The sequence below is a fragment of the Equus asinus genome, chromosome 4 (genome assembly GCF_041296235.1).
Source record: "Equus asinus isolate D_3611 breed Donkey chromosome 4, EquAss-T2T_v2, whole genome shotgun sequence".
Taxonomy (NCBI): domain Eukaryota; kingdom Metazoa; phylum Chordata; class Mammalia; order Perissodactyla; family Equidae; genus Equus; species Equus asinus.
Genome location: NC_091793.1, coordinates 127,734,067 through 127,757,300, shown reverse-complemented (window position 1 = coordinate 127,757,300; position 23,234 = coordinate 127,734,067). Strand labels below are relative to the sequence as shown.

Here is a 23,234-nt window from a genome sequence, read left to right as displayed (position 1 = left end):
CAGTAAGCACGTAGAGAATCAGAGAATTATTCTCCAGCAAACAACGTCCGATGCATTATTTCACAGCATCAATACCAGTTAAAACTCCACAACAAGAGGGACATAGATTAGTTGTTTGGATTTAAAATATTCAGAAAAACAACAGTGCAACTTAAATGATGTGTGCATGTGTTATGTGTACGTGTGTATACATACATACACATACACAATGTATATTTAAAAGGTTTAGCAGAACATACTCACTTTAGTTTTTAATATATTCAGATCTTCATTTCTACAAATGCCATGCATCCTATTTAAGGTTATCCATAATGCAATCTATTTACAGATGGAACAGTTTGGGAGTCTAAGGACTGGGGATTACAAAGCAGTTGAGTCTCTCCATGAATTCAATTATTCCTTCTCTATGTGCAGGTTAAAACCGCTCTGAGGAGTACACAGGACTTTGACTCTCCCCCAGTAAACTGATATCCAGTTTATCCATAATGATTATGGAGACTGGGTTTGTTAGAATAACTACTTCTCCTTCTAAAGAGGATGCGCTGAGGAAGGTTTTGGTCACTGACCTGCATGCTGTTGACAACACTAGTCTACATAGCAATGAAAGACTAAAGCCACTTAGGCTGAAAAGCACATCACGGGCGCCCCTACCCATGACTTTGTAAAATTTCGTTTAATTTAAAATGCTCTCAAGGAGGTGTGTAACCCATGCCTAAGAGCTCCCAGAGGTGATCAAACAGAAGCTACATGGGCACCCTGCTCAGGCATGTCGCTTCCCGTGCTGCCTGGACAAGGGGCCACGGGGGCCAGGCAAGTTTCCATCAGCTATTTTATTTTTCTGAGACCAACCAAGAATTAGGAATTGGGGAAGGAAAGGTGTTAGGGAGTGGTTTACAAAGCTACTAATGTCTGTTTTCTTTACGTGGCCAGGCTGTAAATCTTCACTCAGATAAGCATGTTTACTGAAAGCTTATGCAACCAGGACATCACAGCCCTCTGTGACAAGGCAGGGTCCCTGCTGCCCAGAAGCAAACGAGCCCCATCAGTGTTCCGTGATCGTGGGCCTTGAACACAAACCGTTAGAGCCACTGGAGGGTTCTGTGGTTGATTACGTTTGAGAAACACAGCACATACTATCCCCCAGACCCCTCAGGAGAGTTGTAATGCGCAACAAGACTGCAGAGGCCCTGAGAAGTGCCGCAGGAAAGGAAGACGTAAATTTCCTCCGGAGAATATCCTTCACAGCACACCATTATTAACATCCTGCAGAGGCAGCGTTCTCAGAATACCAGTTTGGGAAATGCGTAAAAGTAGCACTCCTTTCTAGCCTGGATGTTGGTGTGATTTTCTCTGTAAAGACGGCCCTATTAATGTAGCAGGCAACTACGAGGCTGCTTCATCCATATGCCAAGGTGCTCCTGTGTTGGAATACACAGAATCCATGGATTCTGCATTGGAATACATAGAATACACAATTCCCATGAAGACTGGGAATTACCAGTCCCGCCAAGACATAAGCCCAGCACCCTAAGTTACGAAAAATTTCATCTAAAGGGAGTTTAAAGCTCTAACAGGCCCTTACAGGTTAAAACCTTAATTGACTTAACCCAATTAGCTATTATCTTTTTTTCTAATATTCTTTGTTTATGAAAAAGGACTCAAGAAGAAGAGTGATTTAGTCCCAACTGCAACTCCCCATTTAGGATCTACATAAAGGGCCATCTCGCACCCAATCGAAACCCCACTCTCAGTGTTCACTGAGAACAGACCCTGACCCCAAGGTTCTGTAAATCCTAACACATCAACAAGAGTTAGTTTGGCTTACAAAGGGATAGACATGGGTATGAATTTATTCTAGAAAAGCTTTTAGGAAGCACTGAAATAGAATAGACTGGCAAAATCTTAATTAGAAAATAAAACATTTCCTGAGTAATCTGGTTATGCAAATTTTTACTATACATGCAAAGAAGTATATAAGCAGATAGTAAACAATCCATCGAAAAGTAACTAATTAAGTATCAATCAAGAGAGTAACTCAAATTCATTCAAATGCATTAATACTGACAGATTTCATAAATGGGGGGATGCTCCATTCTACATGCAAATAATCAGTCTCTATAATTGGAGACCTGATGCTAAGTAAAAAAAGTAGATTTCACATTTATAGCAGTCTCGGCACTAATGAACGCTCATCAACATGGAGTGCTTATTCTCTTAAGTCTAGTCATCTATGCGAAAAAGTGTCATCTCAAATATCACACATCCAAACAGAACTCCTGATTTCGCCTCGTCCCTGCCGCCCCCAGACCCTCTCTCCCCAGTGTCATCTATTGCAGTAAATGGCACCACCACTTGGGCTCAGGCCCAAAACTGAACACCCAATCTGTTAATAAGTCCTCTTGTTTTCCTTCAAATCACATTCAGAATCCGACTACTTCTCAGTGCCTCCCACTCACACCTCAGCCTGAGCTGCAGCATCCTCACTCTACACAGCTCCGAGGAGCTCCTGTTTTCTCTGCCTCCACTCCTGCCTCCCCATAGTTATTCTGCACACTGCAGCCAAGGCAAGCTTTGAAAATCATAAATCAGATCATGCCACACCCTTGCTCAAAACGTAAAACGGCTTTCCATCATCCTCAGTAAAATCTCACCTCCTGACCTCAGCTACCAAGCTCTACATGGCCGGGTGCTTGCCTCTCTCTCCAGGGTGTTTTCCTAGCATTTCACTCTGTCACAGTGTTCATGCCTGCCCTAGGGCCTCTGCACCTGCCACCTCCCTGCCTGGAAGCTCCCTAGACGGCTGCCTGGCTCAATCAATGGTTGTCTTACTTGATTCCAGTCTCGACCCAAATGTCGCTGCATCCAAGAGGCCTCTCCGACCTCACTATCCTGCTTTGTTCCCTCCACAAGCACTTGCCACTACTCAGAGTCCTATCACCTGTTTATTATCTTATTTGTGCATATTCTCTTCCACCTAGATGTCAGGCACATGAAGGCAGGGACTTGGTCAGCATCCTTCACTCAAATCCATAAAACAGAACAAATACAAACACAGACTCGGTTACTTAAGTAGTGTCTGGATAAATGAATGAGGTCGGACTGCTCAACTAAAACGACAAAGCTGAAAGTGAAAGGTATATTCAAGCAACTCAAGAACATACTCATCGGAAATTTCAATATTGAGCTTCTGTTTGGTTTGGCTGAGAGTCGTCCGGTAAAGCTTGGTGGCCATTTCAATCAGGTGATCACTGCTGAAGAGAAAGTCTCCTTTACTAGCTGCTTCAGAGCCCTAAAAGGACAAACCAAGGGTCAGACAATCACAATTAAAGACAGCTCAGGAGGTAAATGTTTACCGACTTGGCTGAAAACGTATTTACAGTCTCTCTAAAAAATCAGATACTCAAGTCCATTCTTCCGCATAAACAATAAGGACAAAAGCAGTGTTTCTTCCAACTTGCTCAGAGCACTTCAGCAAGGTTACCCAGCCCCTTGCTACCCAAAGGTTGGCCGATGGACCAGAAGTACCACCAGTATCACCTGGGAGCTTGTTAGAAAAACAGACTCTCAGGCCCCACCGCAGGCCACTGCATACGAATCCACAACAAGGTCCCTGGGTGATCTGTGTGCACATTCAGGTTCAAGAAGCACTGACCTAACCGGTAACTCATTCTGAAAGAGCTGTTTAAAACACTCCTCGGTGATCTGGTTTAAAAAATAGCAAAAACAATACTTCCAACAAATATCCTAGAGCAGTGGCTCTCAACCTCAGCTGCAAAGGGACTCATCTGGGAGCTTTCAGAAAATAGGATGCTTGTGGCCCATTCCAAGAGACTCTGACGCGATTGGACTAGGAGTCTGGCCTGGGCATCAGCATCGTGTTAACGTGTCATGGAGGTTGAGGACCACTGTCCCAGGATGTGATAAGCCCCCTTTAGGTTAAGAGCCACAGGGGGGAAAACAGGCTGAACTAAGCTTATGGGATTGTCCCAAGTTTAGGAGGATGGAGGGTGGCACTCAGCATTTGCACGTCCCTAAATATGGCTGCTATTTGCCAACATCGTTTACTCAGTGACTGTTCTGTGACAGGCACTGTCCTGAGCACTTTGCATACAGCGTCTCATTTAATCCTCATAACAACGCTGTGAAGGAGGTACTGTTACTATCTCCTTTTTAAAGAGAAGGGAAACTAGGTAAGCACATGGAAGTTAAATGATTTGGCCAAGGTCAGCGTAAAGTTAGTGAGACCAACACAGAGCCTACATTCTTAACCACTCGACCTGGGTCAGGAGGTCCTGTTTAAGCTAAAAGCACAAAACACTAAAAAGGCTTTAGGTCAAAATGACGAGGCAGATGTTTTACTGTGGTTGCATTCTTTAATGAAAAATCACCAAGTTAAAGACGAACAAGAAGACACTTGCTAAATTGGCACATGGAAGAACCAACAGAAGGAAGCATCATTTAAAATATCTTGGTATTTCTACACATTAGCTAAAATTTGCAAATCAGTAAGGACATGTGAATTTCAAGTAACAGGATTATTCAGATGTGGAAAATTTTAAGTCAATGGCTAAAAGACAGAATAAACGCAGAAATCTTTCAGTCAAGTCAATGACTGAAGCTTTACCTCTTTGAGGTGGACAGCGAAGAAGCCATCGTTTTGTGAGCTCATCGACACTTTGGTCACATCCACCAGGGGAACCTCTGACTTGATCTGTCCAGACTTTTGATCAGCAAGAAGGAGATTATTATTTGTTAAGAGGAAAATTCGGGATGTACTCTAAAACAAAACAAAACAAAAAGGAAAACCAATGATCAAAAATACCCAAAAATGGTCCATGAGTTTAAAGCACTCGTTATTTGCAGAAACACACATTTTATTACAATACCTTTCAGCATGCACGCCTATACAAACTGAGAACCACAGAACACAGATAATACATTTTAATTCATAAAAATTTCAGAGAATAAGCAAAATTCCACCATGTTTTAAAGGTAAGGGAAAATAGCTTCCTTCACAATAACTCTGCCAAGAAAAAGAAATGCAAATTTTAACATTCAGAAAACTAAAGATGACTGTCCCAACTGATAAACACCTCTCATGTGTCTTTAGGATTAACATTTTTACCTTGCCATTAGCACGATTAATTTTGTTCACAACTTCAGCAATGATGATCTTTTCTTCAATGGCATCTTTGAGTTTCTTATACTTGGGGTTCTTGTTGATTTCCAGGTAAGCCCCTTGGAATGGCTGCCCAACACTAAAGGAAGAAGATTCCCTCACATTAGAAATGGTTTCAAATGGAAGTATCACTGGAAAAAGCTAACAGATCAGTTGATTCCTAAGAGTATCTGACAACTTCATAAAAAGTTAATTTATTTTACATGTTATACATTATACTTGCACCTGCACTAAATATAAGTTGAAAACAGAATCTTAAACCTATTTCAAATGTTTTTCTGATGTGATCATGGCACTTGGTAGGTAGGTCTTTGATAAGAACTTTATCACATGGAACAATCAGGATAGGAATCACCCACAAGAATGGTAGCCAAGACCCAAAGGCATGGCCTCATGTGAAGAAAACGGCAATTCCTTCTAATCTGTTAATATAAAGTTGACAGCTGCCCAAAACCGATTTATTAATGCCTTTAAACAACATGTGACAATGGAAAAAAGAGCACAAATCATTGCCATCACCTGCTCCAAAGAAAAATTTCATTTTCTTGCAGAGTGAGAAAATCAATAGGCCTTCCGGGGAAGAACAGATACAGAGCAACCACTTTAGAAGAAAACCATGGAGCACTTACCATTACCATATACCTCTGGCTCTAAATAGGCAATATAGCAAAACACAATCAGGCCTCTCCTCCTAGGACATGCCTCTAAATGGACAGATGGGGCCCAGGCAAACATTCTGAATCAGGCAGTTTTCTTTCAAACCAATTACATCTTACAAGAGGCATAATCGTGCACATACCCTAAGATGTCAACCTCCCTAAAGACTGGTCGGGTGACACTCTCAGGGCAGCTTCTTCAAAGACACCAAGAAAAAAAACCCTGGTGCTTCATTTAGAGCCATAAAATTGCTATCCTGGCAATCTGCAAATACAACTTTAAATGCTTGCATTGTGGGTGGAGGATCAGGGAAGAAAAATCCACGTAGGTGGTCAGCATTTCACAGCTCCCAGGATATAAAAGCTGAAACCCGTAAGAGCTGCCGCTTGCTTCACACAGTGGTGGGAGGGTAAATTATTCCACCCCTCTCACTGCTCTAGGGTGAGCACGCCACCAGCCCTGAAGACTGATAAAACTACCCAAAAGGACTTGGCTTGATGCTAACATTTTTTATTGTTGTTGTTCACATTCAAATGTGTTTTTAATAACAAAGAGCACTAAAGCCTTTGAATTTATTTCTTCAAAAAAGCATTTTTCTCCCTCCAGTTTCTGAAGATTCATCTACAAAGAATGCTCATTAAGAAGGTTATTCCACAAGTTGAAAACATATAAGCAGCTGAATGAAATTGGTTGCTGGAAAAAGCATATAGACCATTTTCCTGTTTGAATATGCTTTATGTAGCAGGCATTAGGGACAACTTTGGATTTAGATGCTATGTTTGACTTACAATATATGCCACCTCAAACAGCCAAATCAGCTGACCAAGAAAGCTGTGTCCTTTAAAATATTTCAACTGAATGAGTCTGGCAACTTATGTTTATTTAATCCTTTAGAAGGAAGAGCTTTCAAACGTGTAAAGACACAGACAATAGAAACATACCATATACAATAAATACAAATATACTTAGCACATAATGCATTTTTATTTCTAGGCCAGTCTTTGGAAAAACTAAAAATTGTTATAAATTTGGCTTGAAATTGTACAAGCTACTTTTTTATAAACACCAGATGAAAAAGGGATAGGAATTCATTCAGGAATAAACTTGGGAGATGTAAGAATATTCAGATAAGCAGTCTTTCCCAAGGACGTCACTTGGCAAACTTGCAATTGGTGTTGCTTCTTTTATTAAGTACTTGGTGTCTACAATAAAGGAACTGAAGTTGCTGCACAGCCCACTGAAGCCACGCCCAGGGAGTGGACGGACCAAAGGCCAGCACAGACCAGTGCTTAAGCAACGCTCCAAAGTGATATCCTGGCTCACTCTTCATTTATCTTACAAATGAGGTTCTGACCCAGCTTGTTACAGTAGGAAGACTGGAATGGCAATTTCACTATATTGCCAACAGAAATTGGCCTAGTCTCTGCAAACTAATAGGAATTTACAATATAAATTTATCTTAATGGCCTATACAATTTTCATTTTAAATGGCGACTTCTGATTATTTAGTGAAGTGTTTGAGCTAATGCCAATGGAGTAAAATCAACCAACGTAACCCTGTTTCATTCAAGGACACTTTGAAAGCCACTGCTCAAATGTGTTTATGTGTGTTCATATCCAGCTCCTCATAAAATAATTCAAAAACTTAAAAATCTCTCATGTATTACTGAAATCAGACTCTACTAGAAAAGACCTACGAACATACTTGAGAAACGTTTAAAATACTGACTTTATGGGTAAAGCAAAGCCATAATACCTGGATGGGTACAGAGCCTTCTTGTCTTTGAAGAGTTCACTGGCTTCTAGTTTCTCTTCGTAAATAAGTTTCTGCTGGTCTGTGAACTGGTCCCTGTATTTTTTACACTGTGAGATATGAAAAGAAGAAAAGAAAAATAAGACATCACTTCTTTAAACAAAGCATTACTCATTCTTCAATATGCTAAGTCAATTTAACAGCAGCAAGAATAAGAGTAAATGTGTATGAAATATTCATTTACAAGGCCAGAAGCATTTTTGCTTTGTGGTTTCACTGCTTGTACTGCAGAATTGGTGATACTTCTTGGAAACAGACAAGGGCCCTGCTGGGAGTACTGTCTTCCCGCATTATGATGTCAGTCCCCGGACATCCTTCAGTCCTGACGCTGTCACACTCTTTTACGGAGATTCGCAGTAAGAAAAACACCATATAACACAACCCAGTGCATACATTTACACACACGCATATAGTCAACCGACACAAAAGCGTCACAAAACATTACTAGAAAAAAAAAGATTGGAAGGGGCCAGACTCATGGCCGAATGGTTAAGTTTGCACGCTCCACTTCGGCAGCCCAGGGTTTTGCCAGTTTGGATCCTGGGCTCAGACATGGCACCACTCATCAGACCACGCTGAGGCGGCGTCCCACATAGCACAACCAGAGGCACTCACAATGAGAGTATGTACTGAGGGGCTTTAGGAAGAAAAAGAGAAAAAAGATTGGCAACAGATGTTAGCTCAGGTGCCTATCTTTCATAAAAAAATACCCTTTCTACATGTTGTGTACTCCATTATTTTCTATTCTGGTGTATTTCATTTAAAAATGCTGGTAGTAGCCCACTAAAGTGATTTCATGACCCACAAATATGCTATGACCTATAGTTTGAAAAACTCCACATCCCTCACTCTAATTGTACACTGTGGACATGGGACCTGAGAAACCTCCTTTTCACCCTGATTCTGAGATTGCACTGCAAGGAGACGGCGGGGGGCGGGGGGCGGCGGGTAGAGGGGCAGGGCCAGGTTTTTTAGATGAACTCTCTAAGAAATTCAGTTACAGGTGTGGTTGAGAAGCCCCAACATAACTGTATAAAGGAATGCTAGCATTGCTGCCCCACCTTTCAAGAAAAAACACATCCCTCTCATTCTCCACCCCCGACCCAAGGAGGTAGAAGCGAGACTCGGGAGCCAGGCGAGGGTGGAGGCAGAGCAGATCCCGGCATTAGCAGCTCCCCACAGTTATTTCTGAAAATAGTTTCTATGTGAGATTTAAGAGGGGAGAGAAACACTGAAATGTTGGTGAATCTCACAAAACTGACTCACTAAGTTAGAGAACAGAACTCAGAATCCAGTTCCATACGTTGTGCTACTACCAAGCAATACATCAATCAGTGATGATGTCTCTCTAACACATACGTGATCCTGGTAAAGAACAAGCCTAGTGCAGGACAGAAGAGTTTCCGGAAGAGGAATCCATCAATCATTCACTTACCAAATACAAGGCTTTTAATCTAACGATTTTATTATATCTGATACGTGTACATGTTTAGCATTCCATTTACCAACTAAGTTACTGAAAAGGTCAATGTCTATACAAATACCCCATGTACCCCACACTGGGCAATACCTAAATTACATGTTATGTTCTCCTATAAAATTAAGTAAGCCAAAATATAAGGCTACATCTAATAGATTTTCAGCTTCCCTTTAATTCAAGTGGAAGGAAATTTTAATCTCCTTAATGTCTTTGGGGAGGCTTTAAAGCTTTTTTTCCAGCCTATCAAAATGTGTGTGTTCAGGGGCCAGCCCCATGGCCCAGTGGTTAAGTTCACGTGCTCCGCTTCGGCGGCCCAGGGTTTCGCCGGTTTGGATCCCGGGCGCAGACATGGCACCGCTCATCAAGCCACACTGAGGCAGCATCCGACATGCCACAACTAGAAGGACCCACCACTAAAAATACGCAACTATGTACCAGGGGGCTTTGGGGAGAAAAAGAAAAAATAAAATCTTTAAAAAAAAAAATTGTGTGTTCACATGTATGTCTATGTATTCAATAAATCTTACAGAGTAAACCCCTATGATTCGCAGGATTTAACTACATCGTTTGTTTGAAGATGTTCACATTTTATTATTTCGATCTCTGGTAATACTCCTTCAGATAAAGATGAAAAAAAAACAACTACTTGAACGCAGCTGTGACCTGGAAGGGAAAGACGATGCGGGCACACGCTCTCTGTTCCAACCGTGGACGAGGGGAGACCACCGTGGGGCCACCTGGCTGCTCTAGGATTTCCTACAGAAAGCCAAGCACAGTGCACGACTCAAACATACCAACGTCCTCAAGTCATTCTCCTTGAGGCTAGAGAACGAACATGGTAAAAATGGGCTTTTACATAACACTTCGCAAACACCCAAAATATATGATAAAAAGTCACTGAAAAAATATAACGAGACATTTCTTACCCTCCACAAGTGGAAAATCCTTTTTAGCTCCTTGTGAGTAGAATCCAAGAATAGGTAAGGTCTGGATGGCCAATTCTTATCTATTGGAGATAAGGAGGGCATCTTATTTTTCATTTCCAAGAAGTATTTCTGCACCTGTGTTGGGAATGACAGAAAATATCAAATGAGTAAAATATACCAGAAAAGACATTGTTTTGTAAAACCAGAATCAAACAAACCAGTCTTCAGTGGAATTTAGTATGTTTTAGTCCATAAAACTTTGTAACTTCTCTGGAAAGTCTCTGTTCTACTCTTCGCATTGATTGGGAAATCTAAGCTCCACCAACGGTTAAGAGAAAAGAAAAACACTAACTAATATTAATATTAACATCAAAACTATTACCAGCTGACACTAGAGAGCTGTACCATGTAATAGGTCGCCAACTAGTCACGTGTGGCTATTTGTATTTAAATTTTGAGTAATTTAAAAAAATTAAAAATCCAGTTTGTCAGTCACATTAGTTACCTTTCAGGTGCTCAATGGCATGCATGGCTAGTGGTCACTCTATTGTACCACAAAGACAGACAACATTTCCAGCACTGCAGAAAGTTCTGTTGACAGCACTGCTCTAGAGGACCTAAGACAGGCCAGGCACTTAAGAGCTTTATATCATTATCCCATTTTAATCCTTAAAACAACTCTATCAGCTTCCTGCCAGTATCATCGCCATTTTACAGATGATGAAACGAGTTCCACACAAGTTAAGAAAGTTGCTCATGTCACAAATCTGTAAGCGGCAGAGCAAGCTGGCTGCAGAGTTGGCAAGCTTCACCACTACATCAACTTCTCTGAAGGACAGAGGGGAACTTCAGAACCCACCCTGGAAGACTGACACAGCCTCGCTCTCCTTCTCCCCTCCAGCCACTCACTTGTTTACCAAGCTCGCCCTGCAGCAGCTCATGGCAGTTTAGCAGGGCAAGATGTCAGGCACTGCCCCCAAATTCCTCTGTGGAAACCCTTACCCCGAAAGGGACGATATTAGGAGACGGGGTTTGGGAGGTAATTAGGTTTTGACGAGGTCCTGAGGGTAGAGCCCTCGTGATGGGGTTAGTGCCCTCATAGGAAGATAGGAGAGCTTGCGTCTCTTTCTCTCTGCCACATCAGGAAACTATCCAGAGGTTCTCACCAGAACCAGACCATGTGGGTACCCCGAATCTTAGACTGCCTAGCCTCCAGAATTGTGAGAAATAAGTGTTTATTGTTTAAGCAGCCAATCTATGGTATTTTTGTTACAGCAGCCTGAACTAAGACACTTGGCTTTCTTAGGCTCACTTTCCCCAAAGTATTTTCTTTCTGTCAAAGAAGAAAAACATTTTATTAATCATATACGAGCCACTACTAACTCTGACACAAGTCTGCCAAAAATTGAGGGAAATGATTAAAACACAGTCACAATCTCTTAGTGTCATAGTTATGATTTAACAGTTACCAAATAAGTCACATATTCCTGAGTTGGTACTGTTAACAGGTTAATCCAATAACGCTAATTAGCCATATAAAAAGTGTAAACTTACAATTCTCTGAAGAGTAAATTCATAAATTTTCTTTCCAGCATTGGCTCTGAAGAATTTCCTGTACTCTCTCCGTACCTTTAGAAAGAAGAAGCAGAATACAGAGGTTAAAGTGTGGCCAGCAGATACCCATAAAGATGACACACCTCTATTAAATATGAAAAGAGGTGGAGCAAATAAATTTACACGTGCCTTTCTGGATGTAGTAAAATAATTGAAGCATACTCAGAGAGTGGATTTTAAGTCAGAGAAAAATAAATTAGGAGATGCAAAGTGATGATACAAGAATGTTTTGATGTTTTAAATCCTCTTAACTAGTTTTTAAAGAGTCTGATGACTTGACGAGAAAAACTTTACAGGCATAGCTGCAAACTCGTCACAAATCAAAATACATTTCAGAAAAAATTATATAAGGTAATTTTTGCCTCAAACTGTCCCTAAAAGGCAAAAAATGCCTGAAGAACGATACTGCAGTTCCAAAAGGCTTGCACACAAAGATAGGACTTTAGAACTGTACACTGAGAACTGATATGAGTAAAAAAAAGTACTTAAAAAGAAGCTTTTGAACTACATTATCCTCCATTTACTTACATCAATTTTTCTCTCATCCTCACACGAAATTTTCTACTGAATACTATCGTAGCACTTACAACATCATATCATAGTTTTAATTTACCTATTTCTTCCTTGCTAAGTAGTTGTATTTACATTGTAAACTAATGTCTAACAAATAAAATAACTGAGTGAGGTGTTTGCTGAATGAATGAAATAGTTATATTTTGAAATTGAGGGAAAAACATGTAAAATATTTATTACATCCAGCTATAAATGGGAGAGTTAGAATTTAGCAAAATATTAGCCTATTGAATAATTCAGACATTATGAACGTTTTTCTTTTGTCTCTAGTTTTCCAGGTTTAATAGCACATGTTCAAAATATTTCTACATTAGAAGTTACAAGCTGGCAACCTACTAAGCAAGTTCGGTTTGTAGAAAAATGTTTTATAAGCATATTTTAAATTAAGAGCTTCACAGAGGAATTCAGACTGCAAGTTTTTCTTAAAATTTACTAAGATCTAGCAACAGAGAGCCCCATTCCCACATGACAAGGGCTGAGAAGACCAGAGTAGCTGCTGCTGCCTTTAGAGGAGAGATGCATGCTCCAGGCGGCATGAGGTCCCCTCGTTCCTAACCCTCCCTCATGCATGGGACCAGCCTGCTCCCTTTGGGCATCTGAGCGCCACACCCATCCTCTACACCTGCAGATTATTAAGGTTTAAAAATTCTCCCATACACCACATAGGCAGCTCTTCCTTTTATTCACATTCTATGTTACTGATTATCATTTCTCTCTCAGCCACGGAGTTTTAGATTTGGAACCATTTCAAATCTCAAACTTATAAGGTAAGGGACCGGGAGAAGAAAAATGGTACCTATTAATTGGCTCCTGACATTCTAATAGCGTAGGAAAGCAGAGACGTTAAAGTGAGGTTCACGAAAACATATCCTTGGAAATATGTTAGAAGTCCTATTACATTTAGTTGAACCTCACTGTAACTGAGCTCATTGCAACATGCTTTTTGATATTGACAGGACAGGCCCTTTCTCCTGAAATCAGCTACGCACTGACAAAGCCTGGTGACAGCATGCTGACATACAGAAGGAGTTCCCCTTACACGCCCCGGGAGTCCTAAAAGGGTCTGCTGAACTTTGTAACCAATTCCACAAGAATCAAATCATTTAAAAGGGCAAAACTACTGCTCATATCAACATAATTCTTTAAAAAGAAACTACTACATTATTGGACTTCAAAGAAGTTTAATCTTGTTTCATACCAATAATAATGTAACATATTAAGACACATCTGTTTTGTTAGAAACTGGAAAATAAACAGCATTCACCTACAAACTGAATTTGGTTTATAGGTTACTAGCACACACTGCTAATATGAAAGTGTTTTTGAAATGATATGCAGTTTATTAAGCCCAGAAAACTGAAGATAAACATGATGTTGCTGGTAGAAATCATTATAGATAGCAAAAATCCTGACTCAGTGTTTATTCCTTTCTTTCATGAAAATTAGAATGCAAATTAGAACATATGAATAAAATAGGAAATAAAACCCTCAGTTTTGACTTTAAGAAAAGCAGTTACAAAACTTGTTCAGAATTCTTGAAATAGAACATCTTAAATTCGTATTTAAGTTACTTCTTAATTACTTCAAAAATTCCTTGATGAATATTCAGTTTAATCAAAAAGGTTAATTTACCAAAAGTTTACAGGCTAACCTTTCAGGGAAAAATGCAGATTGTTCAAAGCAGAGTTTAAGGACACTGCTAATGCTATTCAGATTCAGAGGCAATGGTTTCCTGGATAATATTCAAATATTTATAAAAAGATGAATTGTTATAGTATTAAAGTAAAAATAATAAAGAGGAATAGTGTCAAAAAGGGGCCTAATTATCTCAAAAAGACAATATGGATGACTCCCTATGGCGACAAGTTATTGAATATTAGGAAGACAAAATCCTTACACTGCCTAAGGTAGTTCTCAAAGGTTTTCCAGAGCTCAGAGTCATATCTACTTATGCGCGTCCTTCCCTAAAGCAGTAAGTGCCACTTGGAAATAAATCCTGCCCTAATTAGCAGGCATTTGAAACCGAAGTTCTCTTTAACCCCACTGCTCATCTTACTCATCAAAATGTGCAAAACCCTTTGGTTTCTATGCTGAATAATTAGAATGGTGGTCGGTTTGAAGAAAGCTCTGCTCCAGGAGCCACCGCTGGAACAGAATAGGTGGATAAAGAGAAACAAAAGCCTGTCATGCGAGGCTGGTCATTGCAGACGGTGCGTCAGCTGGTAGCGCAACTACTCAAATTCTGTCTCGTGAATGAAAAAAACTTAATTCTCATAAAGATAACATAAAACAGAACTTGGATAACAAATTCTCTTGGATAATATATGCCACACTGCTATTCCTTTAAATCTATCATTTAAAGAAATACATCACAATAAAAGAAAACATTAGTGTGTAGGTTTGTTCTCAAAAAGAAACAAAATTAGGCAAGACGACATTGTCAAGACTGTGCAGACCATCAGCAAGCATAATCAATGGTTTTCTCGGGTTAGTAGGTGCTAGGCTTCATTGAGTTCACCCTGGGCAGAAGGAAGGGGGTGAGGAAGTACCTTCAGTCCAAGCCAGTAAGCCCAAATGACAGCGACCGCATGCTTACGCCTAGCCTCCTCCTTCAAGCGTTTCAACTCCCTTCGAGCCTAGAACGTTTTAGATAGTAAATAAAAGAGACAGCCCAACGCAGACAGCACAAATGACGGGAAAAGACACCCCACCAAACAGAAGAGCCCATTTATGAACAAGGATTTCAGAATGATAGAGGAATGGTGCATAATCTTTTAAACCCAAAGAATCAGAGTCAGGCGGGAGCAGTCCCGCATATTTTTAGTGCCCTGAGGCTCTGTTCCAGAGAAGGGCAATCTGTGAGGTACCCAAGGTCAGCACTCCTCCCCGCCTTACTTCCGTTCTTTTCCTTTTGTCTCCCTCCTCCCTCTCCCTCTGCACTTCCTTCTCCACACTCACTAGTTATCAAAGTTGCAGAACGGCAAGGGGTGCCTAAGGATTTCAGTGGACATCCCACCGCTGCCAGCCCAGGGGCCGGAGACTGGGAATCCCTGAGTTCATTCATTTGGAATAAAAAGACATCTCTGGTGAACAACCATTTAGGAACTTGGAAGGGAATAAGGTTGTTTCTCCGAAGTTCCAACAAAAAAAAACAAAACTCCAAATTCTTTCCAGTTAGAAAATCAGAAATAGCACGTATCAAAATCCAATATCAGCTAAGGCGCCAAACAGTGAAATCTACTGAAGCAAGATAAAAAGTGAAACAATTTATAAGTTTAAAAATTAATCTTAGGGAAAAATCAATCTGAGGCATGTTATTTTAAAAGACAGGAACAGACAGGCATTGATTTTTCATTAGGTAATAGTACTCAGACTGGGAAATGAGCTCATTCAGTGGAGAAATCCAGGAAGAACCATCTAAGAGTCCTTCTGCCTCTGCTGGGACCACTTCCCTCAGTCTACTCAAGGAACTAGCTCTTCACAGGTTTTCGAGGGAAAACACAAATGAACTACTTTGGTTAGTTTTTGGCAAGTTAAGATCTTTATGCAGGCAAGTGTTGACTTTTCTTATCTTTCTCACAAGATGGGCTTATAATGCTGACAAGGTGGACTTAAAAAGATCGGGCTATATTGGTATTTGTGTTTCTAACTGGAATACACATTTTTAGCAGAGATGACCTTTGATTTTTCTAAATAACAAAAACATCTAAAACTCTGGTCCCTTGGGGTATGTGAAATGTTCACAGAGCCCACAGCTCTGCCTGGGGATTACTGAGAGCATTTCAGGAGGCCTTTGTTGCTGAAAACAAACAGCTGATGCTGAAATTCCTGAGATTCTTCAGCGGCAATTAGAGCTAGCTTTGCATGAACATAGCTTTCTGTCAAATCACAGATGATAATTCTTTTCACATATAATATTTTGCTGATAATAATCAATAGCTCTTACAGTGAGGCTAACAAACAATTTCTCTCATGGATTAATATTTTTTATGGCATGCGTGAAAGGCATTTCTATCGTCAACACGTTATGGAAGACCAATAGAAGCCCAAAACTTAACATTCCCAACATGCCCCCTACACACAAAAATACCCCTAGAAAACTGTCAGTATATGTCGGGGGGGAATAAAGGGAAAAAATAAAAAGAAACTAAACGTGCAAGTTACTTAAGGGTTTAAAAAAAAGAGCAACCACACCAGAGCCTCATTAGTACACAGTTAGTTGTCTTTTCCTACACATGCTTAAGCTTCCCACGTGCACAACTGGCACTAACATCTCCAGGTTTATTAAATCCAGCTGCTGGACATGCACCCGTGTGAGCCACTGTTAACTGGAGTCATTCATCCCCTGAGATGCTAGAGATACGGACTGATTATTGCAGATTCCAGGACGGAGTGATGGGATGTGCGTATCGAGTACCTTCGATCCAAGCCAGTAAGCCCATATAACTGCAATAGCATGTTTATTCCTAGCCTCCTCCTTCAGCCGGCTCAGCTCCCTCCGTGCCTGTGTGATGCATTTGAAAAGCAGTTACAGAAAAGTTTAAGGCAGGAAAGGTTACTGCTGGTTCCCAATGGAGAAAGAAGAAGAAAGACATGGATCACCACCAAGTAGTCAACGCGAAAGCGTGTGCCGCCACCCCACACCAAAATGGTGGAAAGAGCGAGAGGCAAATGCGTGCTCAGTAGCTTAAGCCAGTGAAACATTTTCTGTCCCCGAATAAGAGGGTCATTGTTTCACACACTACTTCTGACCCACTGCTGTCCTGGGGCGTCTCTGGCCTACCTGGGTACCATGCCAATACGCTGCAATGGTGGTGACTGCTTCCTCACAGCGCTTTTGATGCTTCAGCTCCCGCAGGATTTTTCGGGCCTAAGGTTCAGAATCACGCAGAAAAATAGAAAGTTAACCAAATAATGGAATCCATAGTGACTTGGAAAAAATACCTGAAGAGATGATCATAATACCCATTTCTCAAGTGAAAAATCAATAAATGTAAAGAAAGGAAAAGGGGAAGTGGCTTATTAGCCGAAACGGACTATGAGATGGACTAATGGATGGACTAGAGAAGGTGGTAAATGAAGACATCAAGCATGACAGGGTAGCCCCCCACTCAGACTGCGACAGCAGCCCCCCATGCCCACATATGTGACAGGAACAAATCTGACCACAGCAATACAAGCTGGTGCACACCAGATGGAAAGAACAGTTCTCAGAGTATGGTCAGAGGATCTCCAATGGTCTAGCACAATCCATTTTATCATTTTTATTATTATTATCTGGAATGTAACTGTAACTGTACTTTTTATTCAAAAGAGATGTTTAAAAATTTACTATAACAAAATTATCTCACTGGTCCAAACCCAGTGGCTTCTTTCCAGCAGTTGCTGGAAACTGATTTTGTAGGGGTCAGGAGGACATCTGATTTGGAGGTGGACTTTGAATCCTTCCTCTAAAGGTCTCTAGATCAGAGACCTGCACCCAGGCCTCAGCAACAAGGTCAAAGAAGAGCCTGCAAGCAGCAACTTCACTTACTCTGCGTGCCTGGATTTGTATTTTGGCATTTGCGTGGGACAGCTACCAAGCCCTTGGGTGGCCCATGGGCCTAGACAACGGTCAACTGACGTCGCTGGACTCCTGGCCCACGGCTCTACCTTGGGAAGGGGTTCCCGGCCTGAGAACTACCTTGAAGCAGCCGCTCTGGATCCAGCCTACTCCACAAAGTCTCCCAACAGGCAAGTGGTCAGAGCAGGCCCTGAAGTTATCTTTGATCGAGAGCAGTGGTCAGTAAACTTTTTCTGTAGGTCAGATGGTCAGTGTTTTTGGTTTTGCAGGTCATATGTTCTCCATCACAACTATTCAACTCTGCTGTTGTGGCACTAAAGCAGCCACAGACAAGATGCAAAATAAATGACCATGGGTGCATACCAATAAAACTTTATTTATGTGAACTTGTATTTCATATATGTATATATTTATATGAAATTTGTATTTCATATAATTTTTACGTCATGAAATCTTTCCGTCTTTTCTTTTTTTTAAACAAATGCTTTAAAAATATAAAAACCATTCTTAGCTCTCAAGCTGTAGGGTAACAGGTAGCAGGCTAGATTTGGCCCGTGGGCTGTACGTAGTTTGCTGACCCCTGAATCAAGCTTTGGCAGAAAGGAACTGGAACCAAGTCACCCACTGTGACCCCCCACTAGAACAGTCAGAGCTCAGGATCTTTCGATCACTGTGGGGCAGCCCGCAAGACGGTCACCAGGAAGTCATGGAAGGCATTGGGCTGGGGGTGCTGAGGTCTGGCAGGACTCACGGTTACAGAGGCACAGTGGGAGACAGCCTTCTGGACTACAGCTTCCCTTGCAAACAGGGGGCAAGAGGATATTGAAATCATGGACAGTATTATTTCAAGGACTTCCTGCTCAGAGAATAATGCTCTTGAAAAGAAAGTCGGTTAAAAGGAAGTGGCCAAGACGTGGTCACAAGGGCTCCAGCTTGGCCCATAATATTTATTCTTTCCATCTGACTGTTTACAGGGTAGGCAGGAGACAAGGAACGCTCCCCTGCAGAGTAAGTCTACAGACATCATCCTTTGTGAAGAACCTGAAACTCCAAATAAATAAGGCTCATTTCTTTGAAACTCACCTTCCAACCCCGGATGTAAGACTGAATTACCAAGGCAGAACTCTTTATCTGTTGGTACCGCTTTTGTTGCTGGAGGATGAAAGGGGACAACGTTAGCAGTTCTCCTTACGTGTCTGTAATACACACACCACAAGGACTGAGAAAGGGCATTTGCTCACTTTGTGCAATTAACTCTTGATCACCCAAATGCCACCTGAGAACTAGTATATGAAGAAACCAAAATATCAATCTAAAATATTACAGCTAATCCAATGTATGTTTCAAGTACGCTAAATGTAATTAATAATTTCTAAATGGCTCACAACCACCATTAACATCTGTTCTTTGTACTATGCTTTATAATACAGGGTCTGACACACAGCAGATACTCACTAAGTGCCTACTGAATGAATACACACTGAGCTCTGCACCTGCCTTTGTGTTCCCTCTTCCGGCTGCCATGACTCACCATGCTGCTGACTGGGTCAGCCTCTAACATCCCCAGTCCTCTCAGGTTTGCTGTTCTTACTCTGCCTCAAGCTAGGAAATCCGCTAACGAATTTAAGCAAACTTCTATCAATCCACTCAACTTTATTGAGCTCCTACTCTGCATGAAGTCCTTTAATAGAACTGTAAGGTCATAAACGTGAATCTGACTCCAGCCCTGCACTCAAGAGCTTGCAGTGGACACAAGTCCGCAGTGTAAAACAGAAACAGAGTCCTGGGAGGAGGAGAGCGTGGCAGGCAGCTTCAGAGGCAGCAGCAGTTATGTCCAGGTGAGGAAGGTTAAAGACGGTCCAGTGAGGCTCCAAGCAGAAGGCTCCAGGCCAAGTGTTGGCTCAGCCAGCTCAGTGCCCAGAGGCTTTTCTTACCTCCAGGGCTGATGCCTCAGAGCGTGGAGGCTGCTGGAACACTCCCTAGAAAAGTGACCTTTTACTGTATTTAATGCAGAAGAGTCACTGGAATGTGGGCATCTGCAATGAAATTTCACAGCATTTCAAACACAGTACTGAAGTCATGCTGTGACTCTGTGCAAGCCCTAGATTGCTCAGCTCCCTTCCTCTGAGGTGGGAGACACGCCTTCCAGGATGCCAGGCTGCATTTTGGAAGATGAGAGGAAATGGGGGATGATGTTATCAACACATGAGCAGCAGAAGAGGATGCCAGAGAGAAAGATAAGGAGAACCCCGAGAGCTTGGACAAATCACTACCATCTCTGGGCCTCAGCTTCCTCATCTGTTAAATAAGGAGCTGGACAGTCTCTAAGGTTCCCCACAGAGTAATATTCCATGGCTGTAGATCGAACTATACCTACAATATCTGACCATCCCTTCTGACATTCATTTGACACCTCAATTTTTTTTTTTTAATTCCTAAAAGGCTTGAAAATACCTCTACCTCACTTTAAAATTCATCTCAAAGAGCCATGAAATATATCACAGAATATGGACTTTAAAAGAATCAGTAACTGAAATGAGCATTCGGAAAATCTTCGAGTTATTCAGTTCAGAGAAAATATTGGATTTAATCACTGGCTTGGATAACACGCTAGTTAACTGGTTGAGGTATATAGTTCAAATTCTGAAACAGATATAACACTAGAGCCAAATTAATACTTTTTCTAAAAATTGGGCTATTACTTGTTTTCATTCTAAAATTAATATTGCTCGTGACTCTCACCATCAAGAATTAACGACACATATGGTGACTTTTTTTCATCTCGAGATACGAAAGCTCTACATTGGGAGAGAGGGTGCAAAAAGCACTTGCTCTTCTTGGCTCTCTGTCTGTTTCTTCTCATCTTTCTGATGAAAGGCCCCTTCCAGAAGTTCCTTCTTGATCGTCTATCTAAAGGTATATCCTGTCTCCCCATTATTCTTTATCCCAGTTCTCTATTTCCTTTCTAGCACTTATTACAATCTGTAACTGCTCTGATTATTTATTTGTTTAAATGTATATTGTCCCTCACTAGATATAAACTCTGTGAGGTCAGGATTAGGTTGTTTTGTTCACTTTGCTATCCCCAGAGCCTGGCAGAGGCGGGGTTTCAAAAGTATCTGTAGAATTCAAGACAGACGAATTCAGCACACTTCCAACCTTGAATTTTCTTGAATGATCTCAAAATAAGAAACGATAAAAAGGGTTCCTTGAGGACTGACTTGTTGGTCTTCCCTTTCTCAGGCAAACAGAAAATAGAGCATTATGAATCTGCAGAAGGGCCAAGTACCATGGGCCACGTGCAGCCAGGCTGGTGACAACGGTCTTCCGCGCCTTTGCAGAACACGCAGGAATGAATCAATTTGTCGTTAACGTGGCTGGATAGGTTCGCACTTAAACACTTGTACTGTTAGTTCTACTCTTAACTAGAGGAAGCAACTTTAAAGATACTCTTAAAGATCAGGCAATTTTTCTTTAGCTTAATCATTTAAGTATCTCGTTAATTTTTAAAGCTTGGAAATAATACACTAAAATGTACTACATGAGAATAGGTCAGCATAAATTATGTCCTGATTGTACACTGCCTGACAGCAAAACCTCTCCACGGCTGAGAAAGAGGAACAGCCTACAGGAGATTTGACTACTAATTTCATTCATTTTCCAACTCACTCTCTAGTGAAAAAGCACAGAATGAAAAAGCAATTGGAAGCAGTGTTCTTATCACCAAAATTTATTTTGTGAGAACGCAACTCAAGATCGAGTCTGAGGGCAAACCTTGAGGTTTTCCCTCAAAGCTGTGTGATGCCTCCAATGAAGTATCTATAATCAAGTGAGCATGGAAATTCCAAAAAGAATTCCATGTTAATTGAGTAACCATACTTTATTATTGAATCTTTTCCCATAGTTAATAGGGCTACATATCTGAGGACTAAAGGAAATCCAACCCTTCAACCAAACCCAGAATTCTACTAAAATGTGGCATTAGCTTTCTGGAATTAAAGCCATTCTCAGTGCTGCTATAGTAAACAGAGAACAGCCAATTATTCTGGAAAATTGACCCTCCGATAGCCAAAGGGTTAAATGACATTTTCTCTTCCAATCTGATGACCAAATTCAAGATGTAGATTGCCCACTGTGCACATCTATAGCAGTGGAACAGCGTCATGTACTAAACCTGAGCTTTGAAGTTGTCCCGGATTCAAACCCATCTCTGCCACTTCACAGCTGTGTGACGTGGGCATGTCCCTTAACAGCTCAATGCCTTAGTTTTCTCATCTTTAAAAAATGGACCAAAAAGTACAGCCATTTCACTGAAGTTGTTGGGAGGACTAAATACGTAAAAATTGGATACATAGTTAAGCACATAACAAATACTTGCAAATTCGCATTGTTATTACAGACAAAATGTCGGAGACTTACCGCGTATCTCCTGTACCAGGCAGCGATCACGATTTGGCTTTTTCTCATTAGCAGGAAGTGTGTGCGGCATTTCCACCCCCGATAAATCTTCTGAATGAGGGTGGCCAAGTCCTCTAGACGCTGCTTCCTCAGGTCTTCTAGTTTGAATAACTAATAAGAAATGATAGATGGATTTATCAAAAATCCACTCAAAACTCATGGCATACATGAAAGACATTCTCTGGAGGTACAATGTCAGGATGCTGGAGTCAATCGCAGGGAGAAAAAGAATGAGTAATTGTCTTAATTATACATGATACGGATAACAGCCCATGAGAAAACGATTTTGATGAATTCACACAAGATCCACAATTTAGATTATGGTCATTAGAATTTATGACAAATCAGAGAAGGGCTGGACTGAGCTTCGGTTTACCTACACACTATGTACAAGGATGCAATTATTAATGGAAGGACGATGCCGGCAAAGTTTCTCTCTTAAACAATTTAAACACTTTCCAAATATCTAAATTTCGAAATTACCAATCAATTGCTATGCTAATTAAACTTCATGCTAGTCTAATCACTTATAAAAAGACTCCCTTGGAGTTCTACTAAGTAGAATTTTAAGTGTTCTTTTTAACTTTAAAAAAATTTTCACTTGAGGGGGCCAGCCCGTTGGCACAGCAGTTAAGTTTGCATGTTCTGCTTTGGCGGCCTAGGGTTCACCGGTTCAGATCCTGGGTGCAGACACGGCACCACATGGCAAGCCATGCTGTTGGTAGACGTCCCACATATAGAGTGGAGGAAGATGGGCAAGGGTGTTAGCTCAGGGCCAGTCTTCCTCAGCAAAAAGAAGAGGATTGGCAGCAGACATTAGCTCAGGGCTTCCTCAAAAAAAAAAAAATTTAACAAGTGCCCTCATGTACCTCTAAATAATTGGGCGGTCTTTCCTAAAATTATTGTATAATTCAGGTATGACAAATTCAGACTGAATTTACCTCCAATTCCTATCAATTAGAGAGGTTTTA

At 41.0% G+C, this 23,234-nt stretch overlaps 1 protein-coding gene across 12 annotated transcripts in view; it reads right to left on the bottom strand.

Annotated features, from left to right (window-relative positions):
- MYO1B (myosin IB) overlaps positions 1-23,234 on the bottom strand; it is a 185,514-nt gene that overhangs the window by 3,221 nt on the left and 159,059 nt on the right. For 5 of the 12 annotated variants that reach the window (XM_014837538.3, XM_014837540.3, XM_070508263.1 and 2 more), the window contains exons 20-30: positions 22,225-22,374; positions 18,889-18,957; positions 17,026-17,112; positions 16,660-16,746; positions 14,792-14,878; positions 11,610-11,684; positions 10,056-10,190; positions 7,593-7,699; positions 5,126-5,258; positions 4,625-4,777; positions 3,162-3,289 (exon numbers count right to left, since the gene is read on the bottom strand). In XM_014837538.3, the coding sequence (XP_014693024.1) occupies positions 3,162-3,289; positions 4,625-4,777; positions 5,126-5,258; positions 7,593-7,699; positions 10,056-10,190; positions 11,610-11,684; positions 14,792-14,878; positions 16,660-16,746; positions 17,026-17,112; positions 18,889-18,957; positions 22,225-22,374 (1,211 nt within the window). The remainder of the gene's footprint in view (positions 1-3,161; positions 3,290-4,624; positions 4,778-5,125; positions 5,259-7,592; positions 7,700-10,055; positions 10,191-11,609; positions 11,685-14,791; positions 14,879-16,659; positions 16,747-17,025; positions 17,113-18,888; positions 18,958-22,224; positions 22,375-23,234) is intronic. The other 7 variants (XM_070508267.1, XM_070508264.1, XM_070508265.1 and 4 more) reach the window with 2 other exon arrangements.